Raw genomic sequence first — 21,748 nt, 5'->3', positions numbered from 1 at the left:
GTAGTGATTAATATAAACATCATGGATTATATAATGGAGGAGGGTAGAGGATATGTGGTGATTAATATAAACATCATGGATTATATAATGGATCTGTGATGAGGGTAGAGGACAGTGCAGGGCTAATAACAGAGTTATTCTCTCATACCTCCCCCTTGCTTGAATGGTTGGGACACATTTAAAGTTATTTATAGGCCAGTGTGCATACTGGAAATGGGGGGTTCTGTCTGTAATAAAGCCATGTTGTGGGGAAAACTAATTCTGTTTGGCCCATGGCTGTGGTCCCCTGTGGGCCAACCTATGGCTGCACCCCTGAACAGTCATGTGAAACCCATAGATTTGGGCCCAATGAATATATTTAAATTGACTGATTTCCTTATGAACTGGAACTCAGTCAAATCACTGAAATAGTTGCATGTCATATTTATGTTTTTGTTCAGTATAATATTGTTATTACTACAAATGTGGAAGTCTGTGAACCCCCAGAAATGTCCATCAGCAATAAAATTAGCTGGTGATTGATTATCTGTAGAGGCCCCTCCCTCTGGTCCTCCCTGGCTTGGTGATAGGTTAACTATAGAGGCCCCTCCCCCTGATCCTCCCTGGCTGTCTCCTTATAGGTGGGTCCTGCAGCCTCTCCTCTCCTCACACTCCAACCCTGCTCATCTCTCAGCTGGACAGTAAGGGCCGTTCACACCACACACTGACAACATGCTGGGGACACTCTGCACTCTCATCACTGCTCTAACATGTAAGGAATTTACTCTGTGTTCAATCTGAATCCCCAAAATGGTATACCAGTTTAACATTAATTTATGATTTAATGTCTTATATTGTGCGCTTAATTCCCACAGATGTCAGTTGCCAGAAAGCAGTGACACAGACACCTTCAGTACTGACTGTCAGTACAAAGGGGAATGCAGCTTTTCACTGTGACATTACCAAAGATGAAAACAATTATGTAATCTGGTATAAACAGGTTCCAGGAGGAGCTCCTCAGTATGTGTTAAGGTTTTACCATACTCACGCCTCTCCTAAAGAATATGGATCTGGTTTCTCCTCTGATCGTTTCACATCTAAAGCCACGTCTGATAAGAATTATCAGTTTATAATCAGTAATGTGGAGGAGGCAGACTCAGCAGTGTATTACTGTCAGACATGGGACAAGTCTGTTAAAGTGCAAGTATCACAGTGATATACACCATGACAAAAACCTCCTCACCAAATACACTCACTTCTGCTTTCAGATGATCTGAATATAGACACTAACTGAATGTCAAGTCATCCTGAACCAGTGTGTCTGCAGGAGGAGAACATTCCATGCTTGTGTTTAACACAAAACCCTTCACACATTTAGTAGAATGTTGTCATTAACAAATACACCTAGTTGTCACAAAGCATGAATGATAAAGTGATATTCCAGAAGGTTCAGTCCTAACAGAAGACTCCATGTATCAGATAACCTCCATGATAGTCAGTCCCCTAGTTTACAGTAGAGACATATTACATCAACAGGCATTTAGTGATGTACTGTTAGTTCAGAACCCCACTATCAGGTCCAGATATTATTATCATTATGTTATTATCTATATTATGACATGCTGATTCTAACACAACTCACATGAAACTAAAACTGATATTTCAGTGTAACCAAAATGATCCCATATGGTTTTTGTTAGTCCAATCTAATATATTTATTTGCAAGTTTAATAGTTACAGTCATTTACATTAATCAGGAGTCCATCTTCTCAGAAGCTGATAGGCTGAGATGTAGAGGCCCCTCCCTCTGGTCCTCCCTGTCTGTCTCCTTATAGGTGGGTCCTGCAGCCTCTCCTCTCCTCACACTCCAACCCTGCTCCTCTCTCAGCTGGACAGTAAGGGCCGTTCACACCACACACTGACAACATGCTGGGGACACTCTGCACTCTCATCACTGCTCTAACATGTAAGGAGTCTGACTTCCTGGAGGTTTTACTTCCTGGTTTATTAATAATGAGTCTGTATGTTTCTCTTTACTACATGTCATCTTCTTATTTCCCAGGTGTCAGTGGTGTGACTGTGGTGACACAGAAGCCTCCTGTTGTGACAGTGAGTAAAGGAGACACGGCCAATATGGACTGTAACCTGGGGACTGTTCAGAATAGTGCTGCTCGTTGGTATAAACAGGTTCCAGGAGGAGTTCCTCAGTATGTGATAAGGTTCTACCATGGTAATAGTGCTCCTACCTATGGCTCTGGTTTCTCCTCTCCTAAATTCACATCTGATCATCAGTCTGAATCAGATTATCGTTTGATTATTAACACTGTGGAGGAGGCAGACTCAGCAGTGTATTACTGTCAGACATGGGACAGCTCTGTTAAAGTGCAAGTATCACAGTGATATACACCATGACAAAAACCTCCTCACCAAACACACTCACTTCTGCTTTCAGATGTTCTGAATATAGACACTAACTGAATGTCAAGTCATCCTGAACCAGTGTGTCTGCAGGAGGAGAACATTCCATGCTTGTGTTTAACACAAAACCCTTCACACATTTACTAGAATGTTGTCATTAACAATTACACCTAGTTGTCACAAAGCATGAATGATAAAGTGATATTCCAGAAGGTTCAGTCCTAACAGAAGACTCCATGTATCAGATAACCTCCATGATAGTCAGTCTGTAATAACAGTGAGCAGAGAAGAGACAGTTGATAATAGAGACGAACACTATGGACTGTAACCTGGGGACTGTTGATAATAGAGACGAACACTATGGACTGTAACCTGGGAACTGTTGATAATAGAGACGAACACTCTGGACTGTAACCTGGGGACTGTTGATAGTAGAGACGGCCACTCTGGACTGTAACCTGGGGACTGTTGATAATAGAGACAAACACTATGGACTGTAACCTGGGTACTGTTGATAATAGGGACGAACACTCTGGACTGTAACCTGGGGACTGTTGATAGTAGAAACGGCCACTCTGGACTGTAACCTGGGGACTGTTGATAATAGAGACGAACACTCTGGACTGTAACCTGGGAACTGTTGATAATGGAGACGTCCACTCTGGACTGTAACCTGGGGACTGTTGATAATAGAGAAGGCCACTCTGGACTGTAACCTGGGGACTGTTGATAATAGAGATGGCCACTCTGGACTGTAACCTGGGGACTGTTGATAATAGAGACGAACACTCTGGACTGTAACCTGGGGACTGATGATAATAGAGACAAACACTCTGGACTGTAACCTGGGGACTGTTGATAATATTGCTGGTTGGTATAAACAGGTTCCTGGAGGAGTTCCTCAATAGTTTTAAAGTGGTACTACTATAATTGGACCTCTGTAAAATATGGTTCTGGTTTCTCCTCTCCTAAATTCACATCTAATCATTAGTCTAAATCAGATTATAGTTTGATTATTAATCATGTGGAGGAGGAAGACTCAGCAGTGTATTACTGTAAAACAAATGACTACTCTGTTGACGTGTGGGCATCACAGTGACATCCACTATGACAAAAACCTCCTCCCCAAATACACTCACTTCTGCTTCATGCGTGGCAGAGGGGTGAACTCTAAGAAACATCAGTTGATCAGTGATTATTATAACATTATATACAAGACACAATGGGAGATCTGGAAATGGAGGAACCATCCATTACTACATGTCAAAAAGATTATAAGAAGACATTGTCTGAAAGGAAACTGATTTTGTCTCTCGTTGTGATCATCATCATCACCACCATCATCATCATCATCATCATCATCATCATCATCATCATCATCATCATCATCATCATCATCATCATCAGGTCAATGCTGCATCATATGGATAGTGCTCTAACTGATGGATTCAAAAGGACCAGACACAAACAGCAGAATATGATGCTTTCCTATATACTGTTACTTCATAGAGAGGAACTCTAGAAAAGCCTGAGATGTTAGTAGTGAGAGTGAGGCTCTGTCTGAATAGGATGTTTCAGTTCCTGTCCTCTCAGTAGAGAGTGAAGCTCTGTCTGAATAGGATGTTTCAGTTCCTGTCCTCTCAGTAGAGAGAGTGAAGCTCTGTCTGAATGGGATGTTTCAGTTCCTGTCCTCTCAGTAGAGAGAGTGAAGCTCTGTCTGAATGGGATGTTTCAGTTACTGTCCTCTCAGTAGTGAGAGTGAAGCTCTGTCTGAATGGGATGTTTCAGTTCCTGTCCTCTCAGTAGTGAGAGTGAAGCTCTGTCTGAATGGGATGTTTCAGTTCCTGTCCTCTCAGTAGAGAGAGTGAAGCTCTGTCTGGATGGGATGTTTCAGTTCCTGTCCTCTCAGTAGAGAGAGTGAAGCTCTGTCTGGATGGATGGTTCAGTTCCTGTCCTCTCAGTAGAGAGAGTGAAGCTCTGTCTGAATGGGATGGTTCAGTTCCTGTCCTCCCAGTAGAGAGAGAGGAGGTTATTGTACGGCTGTGTAAACAAACTGAATCACTGTGGTATTCGGACAAGGAACCAAGCTCATTGTTACTGGTGAGTTCCCTTTATTTTAACCTGATATTTTTGTATTCAAGGCTTTTTGTAATACGTAATAGTTAATAGAGTTACATATTGAACATTATATTCTTCTTTCATGTTTATTTAGTGTAAATAACCTACTTTGTGGACTGATTATCAAGAGTCATGAACACCATGTGACATCTTCATAGACTACAGTACATCTGTAGTTGTTGATTTCACATTACAACTTAAAAAACATGATGGACTATTTGACCATGTAGGTTACTGCTGTCACTTGACAACAATACTCCTTTATAATGTCTCATACAATAATCATCTATTTACTCGGAGGTAGATTTGGATGTGAAGTCAACATAAAGTTGTATCAACCTTTAAGGTATTGGTCCCACGTTATATTAAATAATGATAAAACCATGTATATGGTAGTTACACATAATGTTGCTACATGATTCATTACATTGCAGGTTAGGACATTACAGTTGGTAACTCTGTTTCCTGGGCGACTAGTAGTAGGATATATGTTTGATTGTATCCCTCATTCAGCACATCTGACTACTTGATTATGTTTAAACTTAGAGATCTGAACTCATTATCCACTTGTACAGAAATCTGCTTCACCTCTGAAAAGTCACATATGGAGAGTTACTTAGAAAGTTTAAAACTAAGACCAGGTAGAAACAGAGATTTGTGAGTAACGTAACGATAGAATTACGTGGTTTTAGTGCCTTTTAATTTATGAGGCCAACATGTTAATTGTTTGTAGCCTTTGAGAAAACGTTGTATTTTTTATTCTACAGTATAATCACACAACCCCGTTTCATTCTACTAATTTATCAAATGATTTTGTGTAATATTTATTCTGCTCATTCCATTGGTCCAGACTCTACCCTCCTTCCGCCTGTCTTGACCATCCTCCCTCCGTCCAGCGATGAGTTGAAGTCCAGCAAAGTCACCCTGGTGTGTCTGGCCAGTCAGATGGCCATGGGCTACGCAGATGTCAGCTGGACAGCTGGAGGGAATCCGGTCACCGGCGGCATCGCTACGAGTGGCCCGGTGCCGCAAGCCGACAAGACGTTTCAACTCAGCAGCTGTCTGACCGTTGACACGTCAGAATGGAACCAGGACAAAGTGTTCTCGTGTAAAGTCACCGCGGGATCCAAGTTCGCTGAGAAAGACATCAAGAAGTCTGAATGCAGCACTGAGTAGCCTGAGATCCATTGTAATGTCTATTTGATTTTCTACATCACTTTTCAAGTTATTGTTAATTCATTACAAGTTTCACCTGCATATTTACATTATGTTCCATAAAAGATAAATAGCTAATCATACTGATATCATAGGCTATATGATAAGTAGACTTGTTATATTTGAAATGGGTTGTTTTGCAGATGATTAATAGAGGAATAGTTAGAGCTTTGCTGTATTGTGGATATTCAATAAAGAACATTCTAAAGAACAAGTGTTTGTATTAGAGCATGTTGATGAACATCAGTGTTAGCAGCTCTACATGAGGGGGAGTTTAACTGATCTCAAATAGAGCATTCTGCTCTCTGACTTTAGTCCAGATCCAGAAATAGTTGATCTAGATATCCAGGATGTAGGGCAGGTTTACTGTAATGTTAATGAATAACCAGAGATGGACCACAAGTTTAGTTTATATTAAAACTTCACATTATTGAGAACCTTTCATTAGTGTGATATGATTGTATTATAAGAACAGTCTGAAAGTACCTATTTAATAATCTTCCATATCTATTTAAAATAGTTAATTTGAAAAGGAAACTCGATTATTTCCTAGGCAATATTTGCTTGTACTTTTCACTGTATGAAGAATTTAAACAACAGTACAGCAGCATGATAAATTCAAAATATTCATAGTTTATATTCAATAGTGTTATAAACCTACGTCTTACTATAATGTACGTTAACATTTGACTCATGACTCTTTTCTCTCCGTACATCTTTGCCAGCAGGGGGAAAGAGAAGAGTTAAAATATTATAATATGCTTTTACCTTGTGGCTCAAACTGTTGTATTTCATTATAGTTGTATTTCATTGTAATAATTACCAGAATAAATCCATCACGCAGTTTCAAATCAATCACAAATGATAACGTTATTGAAAGTTAGTGTACAATATCTGTGTTGTCAGTACAAATCTCTCCTCAGTTCTGTGTTGGTCTGGTTCAGAGGGGAGTGTAGTGATGTAGTTGAGACTAAATCAGTCTAACTAAGGTTTAGGGACCCTCCTTCCTCTGGTCTTAGTGGATGGGTGTAGTGGAGAGACTATATCAGTCTAATCAAGGTTTAGGGACCCTCCTTCCTCAGAGAGGAGTGTAGTGATGTCGTTGAGACTAAATAAGTCTAACTAAGGTTTAGGAACCCTCCTTCCTCTGGTCTTAGTGGATGGGTGTTGTGGAGAGACTATATCTGTCTAACTAAGGTTTTAGGGACCCTCCTTCATCTAGTACTAGTGGATGGGTGTAGTAGAGAGACTATATCAGTCTAACTAAGGTTTAGGTACCCTCCTTCATCTAGTACTAGTGGATGGGTGTAGTAGTAGAGAGACTATATCTGTCTAACTAAGGTTTAGGTACCCTCCTTCATCTAGTACTAGTGGATGGGTGTTGTAGAGAGACTATATCTGTCTAACTAAGGTTTAGGTACCCTCCTTCATCTAGTACTAGTGGATGGGTGTAGTAGTAGAGAGACTATATCTGTCTAACTAAGGTTTAGGTACCCTCCTTCATCTAGTACTAGTGGATGGGTGTTGTAGAGAGACTATATCTGTCTAACTAAGGTTTAGGTACCCTCCTTCATCTAGTACTAGTGGATGGGTGTAGTAGTAGAGAGACTATATCTGTCTAACTAAGGTTTAGGGACCCTCCTTCATCTAGTACTAGTGGATGGGTGTAGTAGTAGAGAGACTATATCTGTCTAACTAAGGTTTAGGGACCCTCCTTCATCTAGTACTAGTGGATGGGTGTTGTAGAGAGACTATATCTGTCTAACTAAGGTTTAGGTACCCTCCTTCATCTAGTACTAGTGGATGGGTGTAGTAGTTGAGAGACTATATCTGTCTAACTAAGGTTTAGGTACCCTCCTTCATCTAGTACTAGTGGATGGGTGTAGTAGTAGAGAGACTATATCAGTCTAACTAAGGCGTGTCACGCCCTGGCCTTAGTATTCTTTGTTTTCTTTATTATTTTGGTTAGGTCAGGGTGTGACATGGGCGATTTATGTGTTTTGTCTGGTCCATGGGGTTTTGTATGTTTATGGGGTGTGTCTAGTCTAGGTGTTTATATAAGTCTATGGTTGCCTAGATTGGTTCTCAATTAGAGGAAGGTTGGGAATCATATTTAGGCAGCCATGTTCTTTGGGTATTTTGTGGGTGGTTGTCTTCTGTCTTTGTGTCTATGCTCCAGATAAGACTGTTTCGGTTTTTCACATTTGTTGTTTTGTATTTTGTAGTGTTGAACTCTAACCACGCTGCATTTTGGTCCTCCTCTCCTTCAACGGAAGAAAACCGTTACAAGGTTTAGGGACCCTCCTTCCTCTGGTCCTCATGAACCCTTGTCCTGTTCCATTTTCTCTCTCTGTTTCCTCATCTTGTTCTTCACATCTGTCCTCGTTGGTGCCCTCACTCTAAGTCTGGTCTTGTTCACATTGGGGAGAATCCTAACTAGCAGTTCAGTCACATTTTCACTTAGTCTCCCATTGGCATCAATGCATGACTAAGTAAAGATTCACCTTAATTAGAAGTTAGGATTCACACCATCCTGCCTCAGTGATCAGAATAGACTCTGCAGTTCTGTCAAAGTACACCAGAGGAGGATGTAGGACCACCAATAATGACTGAGGAAAGATCTACATGTACTTTACAACAGGAACAGCTGTCTGTAGACCACTGGTTTCAGTCCAACCCAAAGACCAGCTGGTGGTTTCATATCTACTATCTCTAGTTATCAGAGTCATTCACCAGGGACGTGTTCTAGATCTGACACTGAGTTACAGGCAGTGATGTGTTGCTCCCTTTCTCCCCCAGGACACACCTGCTTCCCCTCCTCTCCTTATTTATAGCTTCGTGTAAATTAAGGGGTTGTTTTATCTCCTCTCAGAACTGTGTGGGGGGAGGGGGGAGTTAGGGGGGTTTGCAGGTGACCAGAGGAGTGGACTGAAACTGAAAATGTTTCCCAAATGGCACTATATTCCCTTTATAGTGCACTACTTTTGACAAAGGCCCATTAGGTTCTGGTCAACAGTAGTGCACTATAAGGGGAATAGGGAGACATCCTAAGTACCTCATCATTATGTTGGTCTTGTGTAGAACTAGAATAGGATAATAAACTACAGACATGGTTTGATGGAGGTAGGAGATTAGATACCTCATCATTATGTTGGTCTTGTGTAGAACTAGAATAGGATAATAAACTACAGACATGGTTTGATGGAGGTAGGAGATTAGATACCTCATCATTGTGTTGGTCTTGTGCAGAACTAGTGTAGGATATTAAACTACAGACATGGTTTGATGGAGGTAGGAGATTAGATACCTCATCATTATGTTGGTCCTGTGCAGAACTAGTATAGGATATTAAACTACAGACATGGTTTGATGGAGGTAGGAGATTAGATACCTCATCATTATGTTGGTCTTGTGCAGAACTAGTATAGGATATTAAACTACAGATATGATTGATGGAGGTAGAATATGAGTCAGTGAACAAGACAGGATCTCATGTAGAACAATGATCATACTAGTCTCTCATATATTCTGGTTACTTTGATCATTCAGAAAAATTACAGTGAAAAATAATAATAACAATTAACAATGAGAGTAGCTGGTGGTAGGTTGATTGCAGAGGCCCCTCCCTCTGGTCATCCATGGCTTGGTGATTGGTTAACTCTAGAGAACCTTCCCCCTGATCCTCCCTGGCTGTCTCCTTATAGGTGGGTCCTGCAGCCTCTCCTCTCCTCACACTCCAACCCTGCTCCTCTCTCAGCTGGACAGTAAGGGCCGTTCACACCACACACTGACAACATGCTGGGGACACTCTGCACTCTCATCACTGCTCTAACATGTAAGGAATTTACTATATTTTCAATCTGAATCCAAAAACAATGCCAATGAAGTTTTACATTCATGTCTGATTAACTGTCTTAATTAATGGTGTGTTTCATTCCCACAGATGTCAGTTGCCAGAAAGCAGTGACACAGACACCTTCAGTACTGACTGTCAGTACAAAAGGGACTGCCACTTTTCACTGTGACATTACCAAAGATGAAAGCAATGTTGTAAGCTGGTATAAACAGGTTCCAGGAGGAGCTCCTCAGTATGTGTTAAAGTATTACCATAGTTGGAGTAGCTCTACCTCTTCCTCTCCTGACAAATATGGATCTGGTTTCTCCTCTGATCGTTTCACATCTAAAGCCACGTCTGATAAGGATTATCAGTTTATAATCAGTAATGTGGTGGAGACAGACTCAGCAGTGTATTACTGTCAGACTCAGAATGACTCTCCTTTTGCGCAAGTATCACAGTGATATACACCATGACAAAAACCTCCTCCCCAAATACACTCACTTCTGCTTTATGCATGGCAGAGGGGTGAACTCTAAGAAACAGCAGTTGAAGTTGGTCAGTGATTATTACAACATTATATACATGTCACAATGGGAGATCTGGTAATGGAGGAACCATCCATCCCTGCATGTCAACAAGATTATAAGAAGACATCGTCTGAAAGGAAATGAATGTTGGCTTTCTTGTTGTGATCATCATCATCATCATCATCATCATCATCATCATCATCATCACCACCATCATCATCACAACCATCATCATCACCACCACCATCATCACCATCATCACCACAACCATCATCATCACAACCATCATCATCACCATCATCATCATCACCATCATCATCATCACCACCATCATCATCACAACTATCATCATCACAACCAACATCATCATCATATCAAGACTGAATCATATGGATAGTACTTTAACTCAGACTGAATCATATGGATAGTACTTTAACTCAGACTGAATCATATGGATAGTACTTTAACTCAGACTGAATCATATGGATAGTACTTTAACTCAGACTGAATCATATGGATAGTACTTTAACTCAGACTGAATCATATGGATAGTACTTTAACTCAGACTGAATCATATGGATAGTACTTTAACTCAGACTGAATCATATGGATAGTACTTTAACTCAGACTGAATCATATGGATAGTACTTTAACTCAGACTGAATCATATGGATAGTACTTTAACTCAGACTGAATCATATGGATAGTACTTTAACTCAGACTGAATCATATGGATAGTACTTTAACTCAGACTGAATCATATGGATAGTACTTTAACTCAGACTGAATCATATGGATAGTACTTTAACTCATGGATTTGTATTTCAGGTATTTGTATTTATTATGGATCCCCATTAGCTCTTCCTGGGGTCCGGCAAAATTAAGGAAGTTATTCGCCTTATGTAGCCCCTCCCACTTGACCCAGTTCCATTCGAACGCGATTGTGTTTGTGTTTCTGTTTTACAACTACCTTCAATGCTAGTGAATGACCTCAGAGCGGTGGCTAGCTAATAATTAAAAAAACGTCATTAACACATGCATCATTAACACATTTTAACAAATGAACAAAAACCAAACATGGCTCACATTTGGGAACACACACAAATGGCTCTTCGGGGGTCGGATGGTATCACCGTACCCCATCCATCCATGATTAATAATTTGGTGGATGAAATGACGTATGGGGACAATTTTAATTACTTGGTGCTCTCCTTGGGAGCGGATGGTTCCACTATGAAAAAGGCCTATCAGTACCTCCACAGTGGTAAGGTGGGCCGAGTTCTTCTTCACCAGGAGGAGGGAAAAGGATTGGTAATTTTTGAAGGCCGATGTTCAGCCCAGCCAATCAATCAGCTCCTACCACCCTGCTTGGGAACTTGTATCCAACAACGGATCAGTAGAGACGGCTGGATGTCCTTGCATCGCTGGCCTTGGAAAGTCATGCAGCCTCCATTTTGTGGAAGGCAGGTAAATAAGTCACTTGCATTTCAGCCTACATGTGTTGTGGTGACAGTTACTATAATCCATAGGCTAACTTTATGACAGAGTTCTCAGATGATATCTATGATCATTCTCAGCGTTCCTTGCTCTTGTAATTGATGCTTATAGCCTATTTTCATTGTTCCTTTTATAAATGAAAGTGTGCAATACTGCCTTATCTAGACACAGAATGATAAAAGAGTCAGGCTTAACATAGCAGTTAGACCCAACGTTTTGTTGGATGAAAGCTGAATTGAGAATGTTATGATTTATTATTATTGTAACGTGTATTTGTGGATCAACAGAACTGTTGTGTTAATGTGGGGAATCAGTAAGTATCCTGTCCAATCTCATGTTGGGGAAGGCAGTTTTATGGAGTCCAGGTGAGTAGGGGGTAACATTTATTTAAACATGTCAGCATCACATTGAGTGTTATTAGTCTTCAGCGTTATTGTTTTTTCTGGGTGAATAAGGTTTGTAAAATATCATTGTGGTTGGGGGTAATGCCTAAAGTATGGTAAGTATAAGTGGCCTCATCTCATTGGGAACAATAGCAAGGTAAGTTTATGATGAAACTTGCATGTGTTTTGATGTTGATCACATAGTCCTCAGTCACACAATTGTTAATAATGGGATTTTCTCTGAATGTCTTTTTGTAACAAACATTCTATCACTGGTGCAGAATGCGGTGTCCAGTGGGCTAACTGGCGTAGCCTGCACAGATGAGCAGCGACAATGGAATGCAGGGACTCAGAGGAACCTTGAGTCAAAGCGGTTAAACAGCATTGACTTCACACACCAGAAGGCCAGTGACCAACATGCAGAAAAGCGTCCAGAATGTCCACGCCTGCCTCCCACCCCTGCCTCCCACCCCTGCTTCCCACGCCTGCATTCCACTCACAGGAGGAATTGAATCGGAGCCTGAGACACCTGAATCTGCCCGTGGGGAGTCTGCTCTATAAGTGTTAATGCTGAACCAACAATAATATCACAGCCAGTAGCATCCCAGGTAGAATTGGACTGAAAGGAATATTTATTTATGGCTGTACCATTTTAATGTATTTGAACTGATGTGTGTCTCTTCTGTTCAATGCTTTCTAACTTCATATAATACCTTAATATAGATTCTCTACTCTTTCCCAGCCACATGGAGATCATGTCAATTACAACTGCTGGAAATGCCTGTTCTTCTGCAATGAATTGGTGAAACTTGACCCAACCCAGTCGACTGCTTTGGACCAGATCCCAAAGGAGCAGAGTGCCTCACACTTGTGGCAGGACTCAATGAAGCTTTGATACTAAGTTCAGCCAAGAAGGTCCCTGTCAGGGAATCCACCAACCCTGATAAGTTTCTCCAGGAGCATCTGGATCCCAGGTTCCCGAGGGAACACAGCCAAACGTTACGGGAAAGATAATGAGCTGATGGCCTCCCAGCCCAGTGGTGTAAAGATAATGAGCTGATGGCCTCCCAAACCAGTGGTGTAAAGATAATGAGCTGATGGCCTCCCAGCCCAGTGGTGTAAAGATTATGAGCTGATGGCCTCCCAGCCCAGTGGTGTAAAGATAATGAGCTGATGGCCTCCCAGCCCAGTGGTGTAAAGATAATGAGTTGATGGCCTCCCAGCCCAGTGGTGTAAAGATAATGAGCTGATGGCCTCCCAGCCCAGTGGTGTAAAGATAATGAGCTGATGGCCTCCCAGCCCAGTGGTGTAAAGATAATGAGCTGATGGCCTCCCAGCCCAGTGGTGTAAAGATAATGAGCTGATGGCCTCCCAACCCAGTGGTGTAAAGATAATGAGCTGATGGCCTCCCAGCCCAGTGGTGTAAAGATAATGAGCTGATGGCCTCCCAACCCAGTGGTGTAAAGATAACGAGCTGATGGCCTCCCAGCCCAGTGGTGTAAAGATAAGATGGAGTGAAGTTGCAGAGGGGATGGAGGACGGAGGGATGTGGAGTGGAAAGAGGGATCCTTGGAGACAAGAAGCAGGGACAGAAAGGAAAAGATGAGTCGTTCCACAAAGAGTTTCCTTTGATATTTTAAGGTGAAATTGTGCACCAATATTGAATTTTAAAAGCCTGTTATATTAAATGAAGTGCCCTTTAATATAGACCACATGGAAAATGTAATAAATCTGATTTTTTATCGGAATAAAGACGTGCTAAACTGCCAAAATGCAGCACTTTGACATGTTCCTCTGAGATTTTAACACTTAATCCACAAATGTCTCTAAGTTTCAACATCATGGTAAAGCCTTAGTTATTTTGTTGCTTTGACAAACAACTGACTAGGTTTCCCCCTTTCCCTTAATTATTTGTGTGATTAGTGATTCATTTACATCTGTCCCCCATTTTAAGGTCAACTCTGTGACCTGCTCCCGCTCCCCTCCCTGGTGCTAGAAGGTGCCAGGCTCTCCAGCATTAGGCACTCCTGCCACCATCATTTACGCCCAGCCGGCTTGCCCAGTGCCCGTTCCTCGGCTGGCCCGTCAGGATCGCCCAGGAGCTACGCCGAGTGGCGCCCCTAGAGAGGGGAGGGGGGGTACTGTCACACCTGCTCCCGCTCCCCTCTTTGTTGCTAGGAGGTGCCAGGCTCTCCAGCATTAGGCACTCCGGCCACCTTCATTACGCACACCTGCCTTTCCACCATCACGTGCATCAGCGATTATTGGACTCATCTGGACTCAATCACCTCTGTCATTACCTCCCCTATATCTGTCTGGTTCCCCTCTCTATTCCCTGCTGCAGCATTAATGTTCATATGTCCTTGTTCACCCGTGTGCTGACGCTGGTCCTGTGTTGTTACCTGTCTGTTCCTTATTAAATGTCAACTCCCCGTACCTGCTTCTCATCTCCAGTGACGGTCCTTACAGTGAGCTGAACTCTCGTTTTAAAGGTAGACTCAGCGATATGATGTAGATACAGAAAGTAAACAGCTTAGTGGGTCAATTCTCACAACCTCTAAGAGCGTTGAAGCGTGAAGCTCAACCTCTCCGCTCTTTTGATGGCCTGGCCTCCACGCTGTACACAGTGTGAAGTGTACCCGTGCACATGCGCAGATACTTTGTGTTACTGTGTGAGAGTGAAGTGTTGCATCTCGCCCATCTCAATATATCCGGTGCTGCTCGTGGCAACATCATTTTGTTGAGTCTAATTAATATGGGGAAACTATTCCTTTTTAAATCGATTTTTCAAAAGAAACATTAAACATCTAATAGTCAAATCATATTGCAAAAGCAGGTGAGCTGGTTCTACTCTTCTTGGAAATGTTGTGGTGGAAAGCTGAGCAGATTGAGTATAATGTAGATATAAATGTTTTTACAATAAATACAACATTTTGAAGTTTGCATTCAATTCCTACTCCCTTTTGCACACAACAAGCTTCCACTCTCCCCGCTGTCACAGGGGGATTCATGGCTTATTTAAGAAGAAATCATCAACCCTGTTACTTTATTTGACACTTACTAGGCATTTGTTCTAGTCCATTTTTATTTAACCTCTTGAGATGGTAAAACACGTTGTTTATGAAGGTGAATATGTGCTATTTGTGACAAAATCGAAGAAATGCTTTACCAAGTTACACTTTTCAATAGGCACCGAATTGGTGGAACGACCCAGAATGCTAGGCGGAGAGAGAGAGAAGTATTTCAGACTAGAACGCTGAGCTCTCTTTTTACCTTAGGATGCAGGAATGACAGGCCAATGTTGAGAGAGTTAGAGCTGTCATTATTACATGGTTTAAACTGTTCTCTAGTATTAACATTACATGTTGGACTCAGTATCATTTCAGCAGTAATATCTACTGTATAGGTCTGACCTTCACTTAGTCTTTCAGCATTAAACTATGACCTTGTAAGATTCAACTCAATATTAGGTGCGGTGTTTCACATTCTGCATCAGTGATCAGAATAGAGGCTGCAGTTCTGTCAACGTCCACCAGAGGAGGACAAAGTACCACCAATAATGACTCAGGATATACCTACATTAAAGCAGGCACAATTTGGCGCCAGTCAGTCCAGATACCTCATAATTTTGTTGGTCCTGTGTAGAACTAGTATAGGATATTAAACTCCAGTTATGATTTGATGGAGGTAGAATATGAGTCAGTGATGAAGACAGGATCTCATATCGAGAAATGAGAGCAGCTGGTGATTGGTTAACTGTAGAGGCCCCTCCCTCTAGTCCTCTTTGGCTTGGTGATAGGTTAACTATAGAGGCCCTTCCCCCTGATCCTCCCTGGCTGTCTCCTTATAGGTGGGTCCTGCAGCCTCTCCTCTCCTCACACTCCAACCCTGCTCCTCTCTCAGCTGGACAGTAAGGGCCGTTCACACCACACACTGACAACATGCTGGGGACACTCTGCACTCTCATCACTGCTCTAACATGTAAGGAATTTACTATATGTTCAATCTGAATCCAAAAACAATGCCAATGAAGTTTTACATTCATGTCTGATTAATTGTCTTAATTAATGGTGTGTTTCATTCCCACAGATGTCAGTTGCCAGAAAGCAGTGACACAGACACCTTCAGTACTGACTGTCAGTACAAAAGGGACTGCCACTTTTCACTGTGACATCACCAAAGATGAAAGAAATTATGTAAACTGGTATAAACAGGTTCCAGGAGTAGCTCCTCAGTATGTGTTAAGGTTTTACCATACTCACTCCTTCCCTGATGAATATGGATCTGGTTTCTCCTCTGATCGTTTCACATCTAAAGCCACGTCTGATAAAGATTATCAGTTTATAATCAGTAATGTGGAAGAGACAGACTCAGCAGTGTATTACTGTCATACATGGGACGACTCTGATAAAGTGCACATATCACAGTGATATACACCATGACAAAAACCTCCTCACCAAATACACTCACTTCTGCTTTCAGATGTTCTGAATATAGACACTAACTGAATGTCAAGTCATCCTGAACCAGTGTGTCTGCAGGAGGAGAACATTCCATGCTTGTGTTTAACACAAAACCCTTCACACATTTACTAGGATGTTGTCATTAACAATTACACCTAGTTGTCACAAAGCATGAATGATAAAGTGATATTCCAGAAGGTTCAGTCCTAACAGAAGACTCCATGTATCAGATAACCTCCATGATAGTCAGTCCCCTAGTTTACAGTAGAGACATATTACATCAACAGGCATTTAGTGATGTACTGTTAGTTCAGAACCCCACCATCAGGTCCAGATAATATTATTATTATAATGTTATTATCTATATTATGACATGCTGATTCTAACACAACTCACATGAAACTAAAACTGATATTTCAGTGTAACCAAAATGATCCCATTTAGTTTTTGTTGGTCCAATTTAAAACATTGATATTTTTGATAGTTTAATAGTTAAAGTAATTTAAATTATTCAGAAAACCGTGTTCTCAGAAGCTGATAGGCTGAGATATAGAGGCCCCTCCCCCTGATCCTCCCTGTCTGTCTCCTTATAGGTGGGTCCTGCAGCCTCTCCCCTCCTCACACTCCAACCCTGCTCCTCTCTCAGCTGGACAGTAAGGGCCGTTCACACCACACACTGACAACATGCTGGGGACACTCTGCACTCTCATCACTGCTCTAACATGTAAGTTTCCATTAACGTTGATATTTTTACTTTTGAATCATACCTTATATATAGTTACATATACATGCCTCATGGTGAGTGTGATGTGTCAACAGGTGTTCATGGTGTCATTGTGTTGACCCAGAAGCCATCTGTCCAGACCAAAACCACAGGAGAGGAGGTCACTATGGACTGTAACATTGGCAGATTTGATGGAAACTATGTCAATTGGTATAAACAGGTTCCTGGTGGGGTTCCTCAGTATGTTCTGAGCTTTACCCACGGTGACAGTTCTTCTGAATATTATGGGCCAGGTTTCTCCTCTAGTCGGTTCAACTCTGAATCCACCTCAGACTTAGATTATCAGTTCATCATTAAACAGGTAGAGGCAGGAGACTCAGCAGTGTATTACTGTCAGACATATGATGATTCTGCTGAAGAGTTCGTATCACAGTGATTTACACAATGACAAAAACCTCTGACTGCAACACTTCTGCTTTTTGACTGAGAGGGACAAGCCTTTAATCAGATGTGTCAGTTCAAGTGAATCTGTTATGCACGTGAGTGAGGACCCAAAAGCGGTTTAACAAAAACAGAGTCCTTTAATGTCAAAACACAGGTAAGACATAGATCCTCTTCAAATGTATATGATGGCAAAGTAAACAACCCGCAGAGAGGGCGACAAATGAAACATAAAGTCCTTCTGAAGATCACAGAAGAGTTCCCCTTCTAGCAGCAGAGGAGAATAGCTGGGTAGAGTCCCCTTCTAGCAGCAGAGGAGATTAGCTGGGTTGTAGAGGACAGAGGTACCTGATCACACGTAGCCTCAGATGAACAGGCAGATTCCGACAGGACAGGACAAGGTTGAAGCAAACGAGACGATAGTTTGGTTCTGGCATGAGAAACTCAAACGAGAATCTGACAAAGACAGAAGCAGGAACAGAGAGAGAAATAGAGACCTAATCAGAGGGAAAAAAGGGAACAGGTGGGAAAAGGGTGAACGAGGTAGTTAGAGAAGATGAGGAACAGCTGGGGGAAAGAGGGGAAGAGAAGGTAACCTAATACGACCAGCAGAGGGAGACGGAGTGAAGAGAAAGAACAGGAACAAGACATAATATGGCAATACATGACAGAATCAGTGATTTTTGATTACAATGAGATAAAGGATCATTCAAAGACATTGTCTGATCATCATCATCACCATCATCATCATCATCATCATCATCATCAAGTCAACACTGCATCCTATGGATAGTGCTTTAACTTCAAAAGGACCAGACACCAACAGCAGAATATGATGCTATTATGTATACTGTTACTTCATAGAGAGGAACTCTAGAAAAGCCTGAGATGTTTGTAGAGAGAGTGAAGCTCTGTCTGAATGGGATGTTTCAGTTCCTGTCCTCTCAGTAGTGAGAGTGAAGCTCTGTCTGAATGGGATGTTTCAGTTCCTGTCCTCTCAGTAGAGAGAGTGAAGCTCTGTCTGAATGGATTGTTTCAGTTCCTGTCCTCTCAGTAGAGAGTGAAGCTCTGTCTGAATGGGATGTTTCAGTTACTGTCCTCTCAGTAGTGAGAGTGAAGCTCTGTCTGAATGGGATGTTTCAGTTCCTGTCCTCTCAGTAGTGAGAGTGAAGCTCTGTCTGAATGGGATGTTTCAGTTCCTGTCCTCTCAGTAGAGAGAGTGAAGCTCTGTCTAAATGGGATGTTTCAGTTCCTGTCCTCTCAGTAGAGAAAGTGAAGCTCTGTCTGAATGGGATGGTTCAGTTCCTGTCCTCTCAGTAGTGAGAGTGAAGCTCTGTCTGAATGGGATGGTTCAGTTCCTGTCCTCTCAGTAGAGAGAGAGGAGGTTATTGTACGGCTGTGTAAACAAACTGAATCACTGTGGTATTCGGACAAGGAACCAAGCTCATTGTGACTGGTGAGTTCCCTTTATTTTAACCTTATGTGTTTTGTTTTCAAGGTTTTTTGTAATACGTAATAGTTAATAGAGTTACATATTTAACATTATATTCTTCTCTCATATTTATTTAGTGTAAATAACCTACTTTGTGGACTGATTATCAAGAGTCATGGACACCATGTGACATCTTCATAGCCTACAGTATATCTGTAGTTGTTGATTTCACATTTAAACTTAAAAAACATGATGGACTTTTTGACCATGTAGGTTACTGCTGTCACTTGACAACAATACTCATTTATAATGTCTCATACAATAATCATCTATTTACTCAGAGGTAGATTTGGATGTGAATGCTACATAAAGTTGTATCAACCTTTAAGGTATTGGTCCCACGTTATATTAAATAATGATAAAACCATGTATATGGTAGTTACACAATGTTGCTACATGATTCATTACATTGCAGGCTAGGACATTACAGTTGGTAACTCTGTTTCCTGGGTGACTAGTAGTAGGATATATGTTTGATTGTATTCAGCACATCTGACTACTTGATTATGTTTAAACATAAGAGATCTGAACTCATTATCCACTTGCACAGAAATCTGCTTCACCTCTGAAAAGTCACATGTGGAGAGTTACTTAGAAAGTTTAAAACTAAGACCAGGTACAAACAGAGATTTGTGAGTAACATGTAACGATAGAATTACATGGTTTTAGTGCCTTTTAATTTATGAGGCCAGAATGTTAATTGTTTGTAGCCTTTGAGAAAACGGTGTATTTTTTATTCTACAGTATAATCACACAACCCCGTTTCATTCTACTAACTTATCAAATGATTTTGCGTAATATTTATTCTGCTCATTCCATTGGTCCAGACTCTACCCTCCCTCCGCCTGTCTTGACCATCCTCCCTCCGTCCAGCGATGAGTTGAAGTCCAGCAAAGTCACCCTGGTGTGTCTGGCCAGTCAGATGGCCATGGGCTACGCAGATGTCAGCTGGACAGCTGGAGGGAATCCGGTCACCGGCGGCATCGCTACGAGTGGCCCGGTGCCGCAAGCCGACAAGACGTTCCAGCTCAGCAGCTGTCTGACCGTTGACACGTCAGAATGGAACCAGGACAAAGTGTTCTCGTGTAAAGTCACCGCGGGATCCAAGTTCGCTGAGAAAGACATCAAGAAGTCTGAATGCAGCACTGAATAGCCTGAGAACCATTGTCATGTCTATTTGATTTTCAACATCACTTTTCAAGTTATTGTTAACGCATTACAAGTTTAACCTGCATATTTACATTATGTTCCATAAAAGATAAATAGCTACTCATACTGATATCATAGGCTATATGATAAGTAGACTTGTTATATTTGAAATGGGTTGGTTAGCAGATGATTAATAGAGGAATAGTTAGAGCTTTGCTGTATTGTGGATATTCAATAAAGAACATTCTAAAGAACAAGTGTTTGTATTAGAGCATGTTGATGAACATCAGTGTTAGCAGCTCTACATGAGGGGGAGTTTAACTGATCTCAAATAGAGCATTCTGCTCTCTGACTTTAGTCCAGATCCAGAAATAGTTGATCTAGATATCCAGGATGTAGGGCAGGTTTACTGTAATGTTAATGAATAACCAGAGATGGACCACAAGTTTAGTTTATATTAAAACTTCACATTATTGAGAACCTTTCATTAGTGTGATATGATTGTATTATAAGAACATTCTGAAAGTACCTATTTAATAATCTTCCATATCTATTTAAAATAGTTGATTTGAAAAGGAAACTCGATTATTTCCTAGGCAATATTTGCTTGTACTTTTCACTGTATGAGGAATTTAAACAACAGTACAGCAGCATGATAAATTCAAAATATTAATAGTTTATATTCAATAGTGTTATAAACCTACGTCTTACTATAATGTACGTTAACATTTGACTCATGACTCTGTTCTCTCCGTACATCTTTGCCAGCAGGGGGAAAGAGAAGAGTTAAAATATTATAATATGCTTCCACCTTGTGGCTCAAACTGTTGTATTCCATTATAGTTATATTTCATTGTAATAATTACCAGAATAAATCCATCACGCAGTTTCAAATCAATCACAAATGATAACGTTATTGAAAGTTAGTGTACAATATCTGTGTTGTCAGTACAAATCTCTCCTCAGTTCTGTGTTGGTCTGGTTCAGAGGGGAGTGTAGTGATGTCGTTGAGACTAAATCAGTCTAACTAAGGTTTAGGGACCCTCCTTCCTCTAGTACTGGTGGATGGGTGTAGTGGTAGAGAGACTATATCAGTCTAACTAAGGTTTAGGGACCCTCCTTCCTCTGGTCCTCATGAACCCTTGTCCTGTTCCATTTTCTCTCTCTGTGTCCTCAACTTGTTCTTCACATCTGTTCTCGTTGGTGCCCTCACTCTAAGTCTGGTCTTGTTCACATTGGGGATAATCCTAACTAGCAGTCCAGTCACATTTTCACTTAGTCTCCCATTATCATCATTGGTATCAATGCATGACTAAGTAAAGATTCACCTTAATTAGAAGTTAGGATTCACACCATCCTGCCTCAGTGATCAGAATAGACTCTGCAGTTCTGTCAAAGTCCACCAGAGGAGGACGTAGGACCACCAATAATGACTGAGGAAAGATCTACATGTACTTTACAACAGGAACAGCTGTCTGTAGACCACTGGTTTCAGTCCAACCCA

The 21,748-nt window shown here is 41.3% G+C and overlaps 1 protein-coding gene, 2 long non-coding RNA genes and 1 gene segment (V, D, J or C); all 4 read left to right on the top strand.

Annotated features, from left to right (window-relative positions):
• The first annotated feature begins 612 nt into the window (after positions 1 to 612).
• LOC149979003 (immunoglobulin lambda-1 light chain-like) lies at positions 613 to 5,944 on the top strand. Of its 2 annotated transcripts, none has more exons than XM_090197526.1 (4): positions 613 to 751; positions 855 to 1,177; positions 4,458 to 4,497; positions 5,366 to 5,944. In XM_090197526.1, exons 1-4 carry the CDS (start codon positions 712 to 714, stop codon positions 5,689 to 5,691), a joined length of 729 nt encoding a protein of 242 aa, XP_090053652.1. In that variant the 5' UTR covers positions 613 to 711; the 3' UTR covers positions 5,692 to 5,944. The 2 variants fall into 2 exon arrangements, with proteins under 2 accessions (XP_090053652.1, XP_090053653.1); XM_090197527.1 differs by lacking the exons at positions 613 to 751; positions 855 to 1,177 and adding exons at positions 1,814 to 1,945; positions 2,042 to 2,361.
• A 4,123-nt stretch (positions 5,945 to 10,067) lies between these two features.
• LOC149979002 (uncharacterized) lies at positions 10,068 to 12,851 on the top strand. The gene is made up of 4 exons (XR_016486092.1): positions 10,068 to 11,562; positions 11,880 to 11,957; positions 12,257 to 12,583; positions 12,718 to 12,851. It is a non-coding gene; the product is annotated as an uncharacterized LOC149979002 (long non-coding RNA).
• Positions 12,852 to 12,981: 130 nt separating this feature from the next.
• On the top strand, positions 12,982 to 14,913 carry LOC149979001 (uncharacterized). The gene is made up of 2 exons (XR_016486093.1): positions 12,982 to 13,616; positions 13,930 to 14,913. It is a non-coding gene; the product is annotated as an uncharacterized LOC149979001 (long non-coding RNA).
• Positions 14,914 to 17,019: 2,106 nt separating this feature from the next.
• LOC149979000 (Ig lambda-2 chain C region-like) lies at positions 17,020 to 20,501 on the top strand. The segment is given in 2 exon segments: positions 17,020 to 17,162; positions 19,923 to 20,501. Coding segments are annotated over 2 exon segments (366 nt in total).
• Positions 20,502 to 21,748: the final 1,247 nt, after the last annotated feature.

Source organism: Oncorhynchus mykiss, chromosome 13 (assembly GCF_057628025.1).
Source record: "Oncorhynchus mykiss isolate SJ-2025 chromosome 13, ASM5762802v1, whole genome shotgun sequence".
Classification (NCBI taxonomy): domain Eukaryota; kingdom Metazoa; phylum Chordata; class Actinopteri; order Salmoniformes; family Salmonidae; genus Oncorhynchus; species Oncorhynchus mykiss.
Note: the sequence above shows the minus strand (reverse complement) of the source record. Positions and strands in the feature narration are given on the sequence as shown.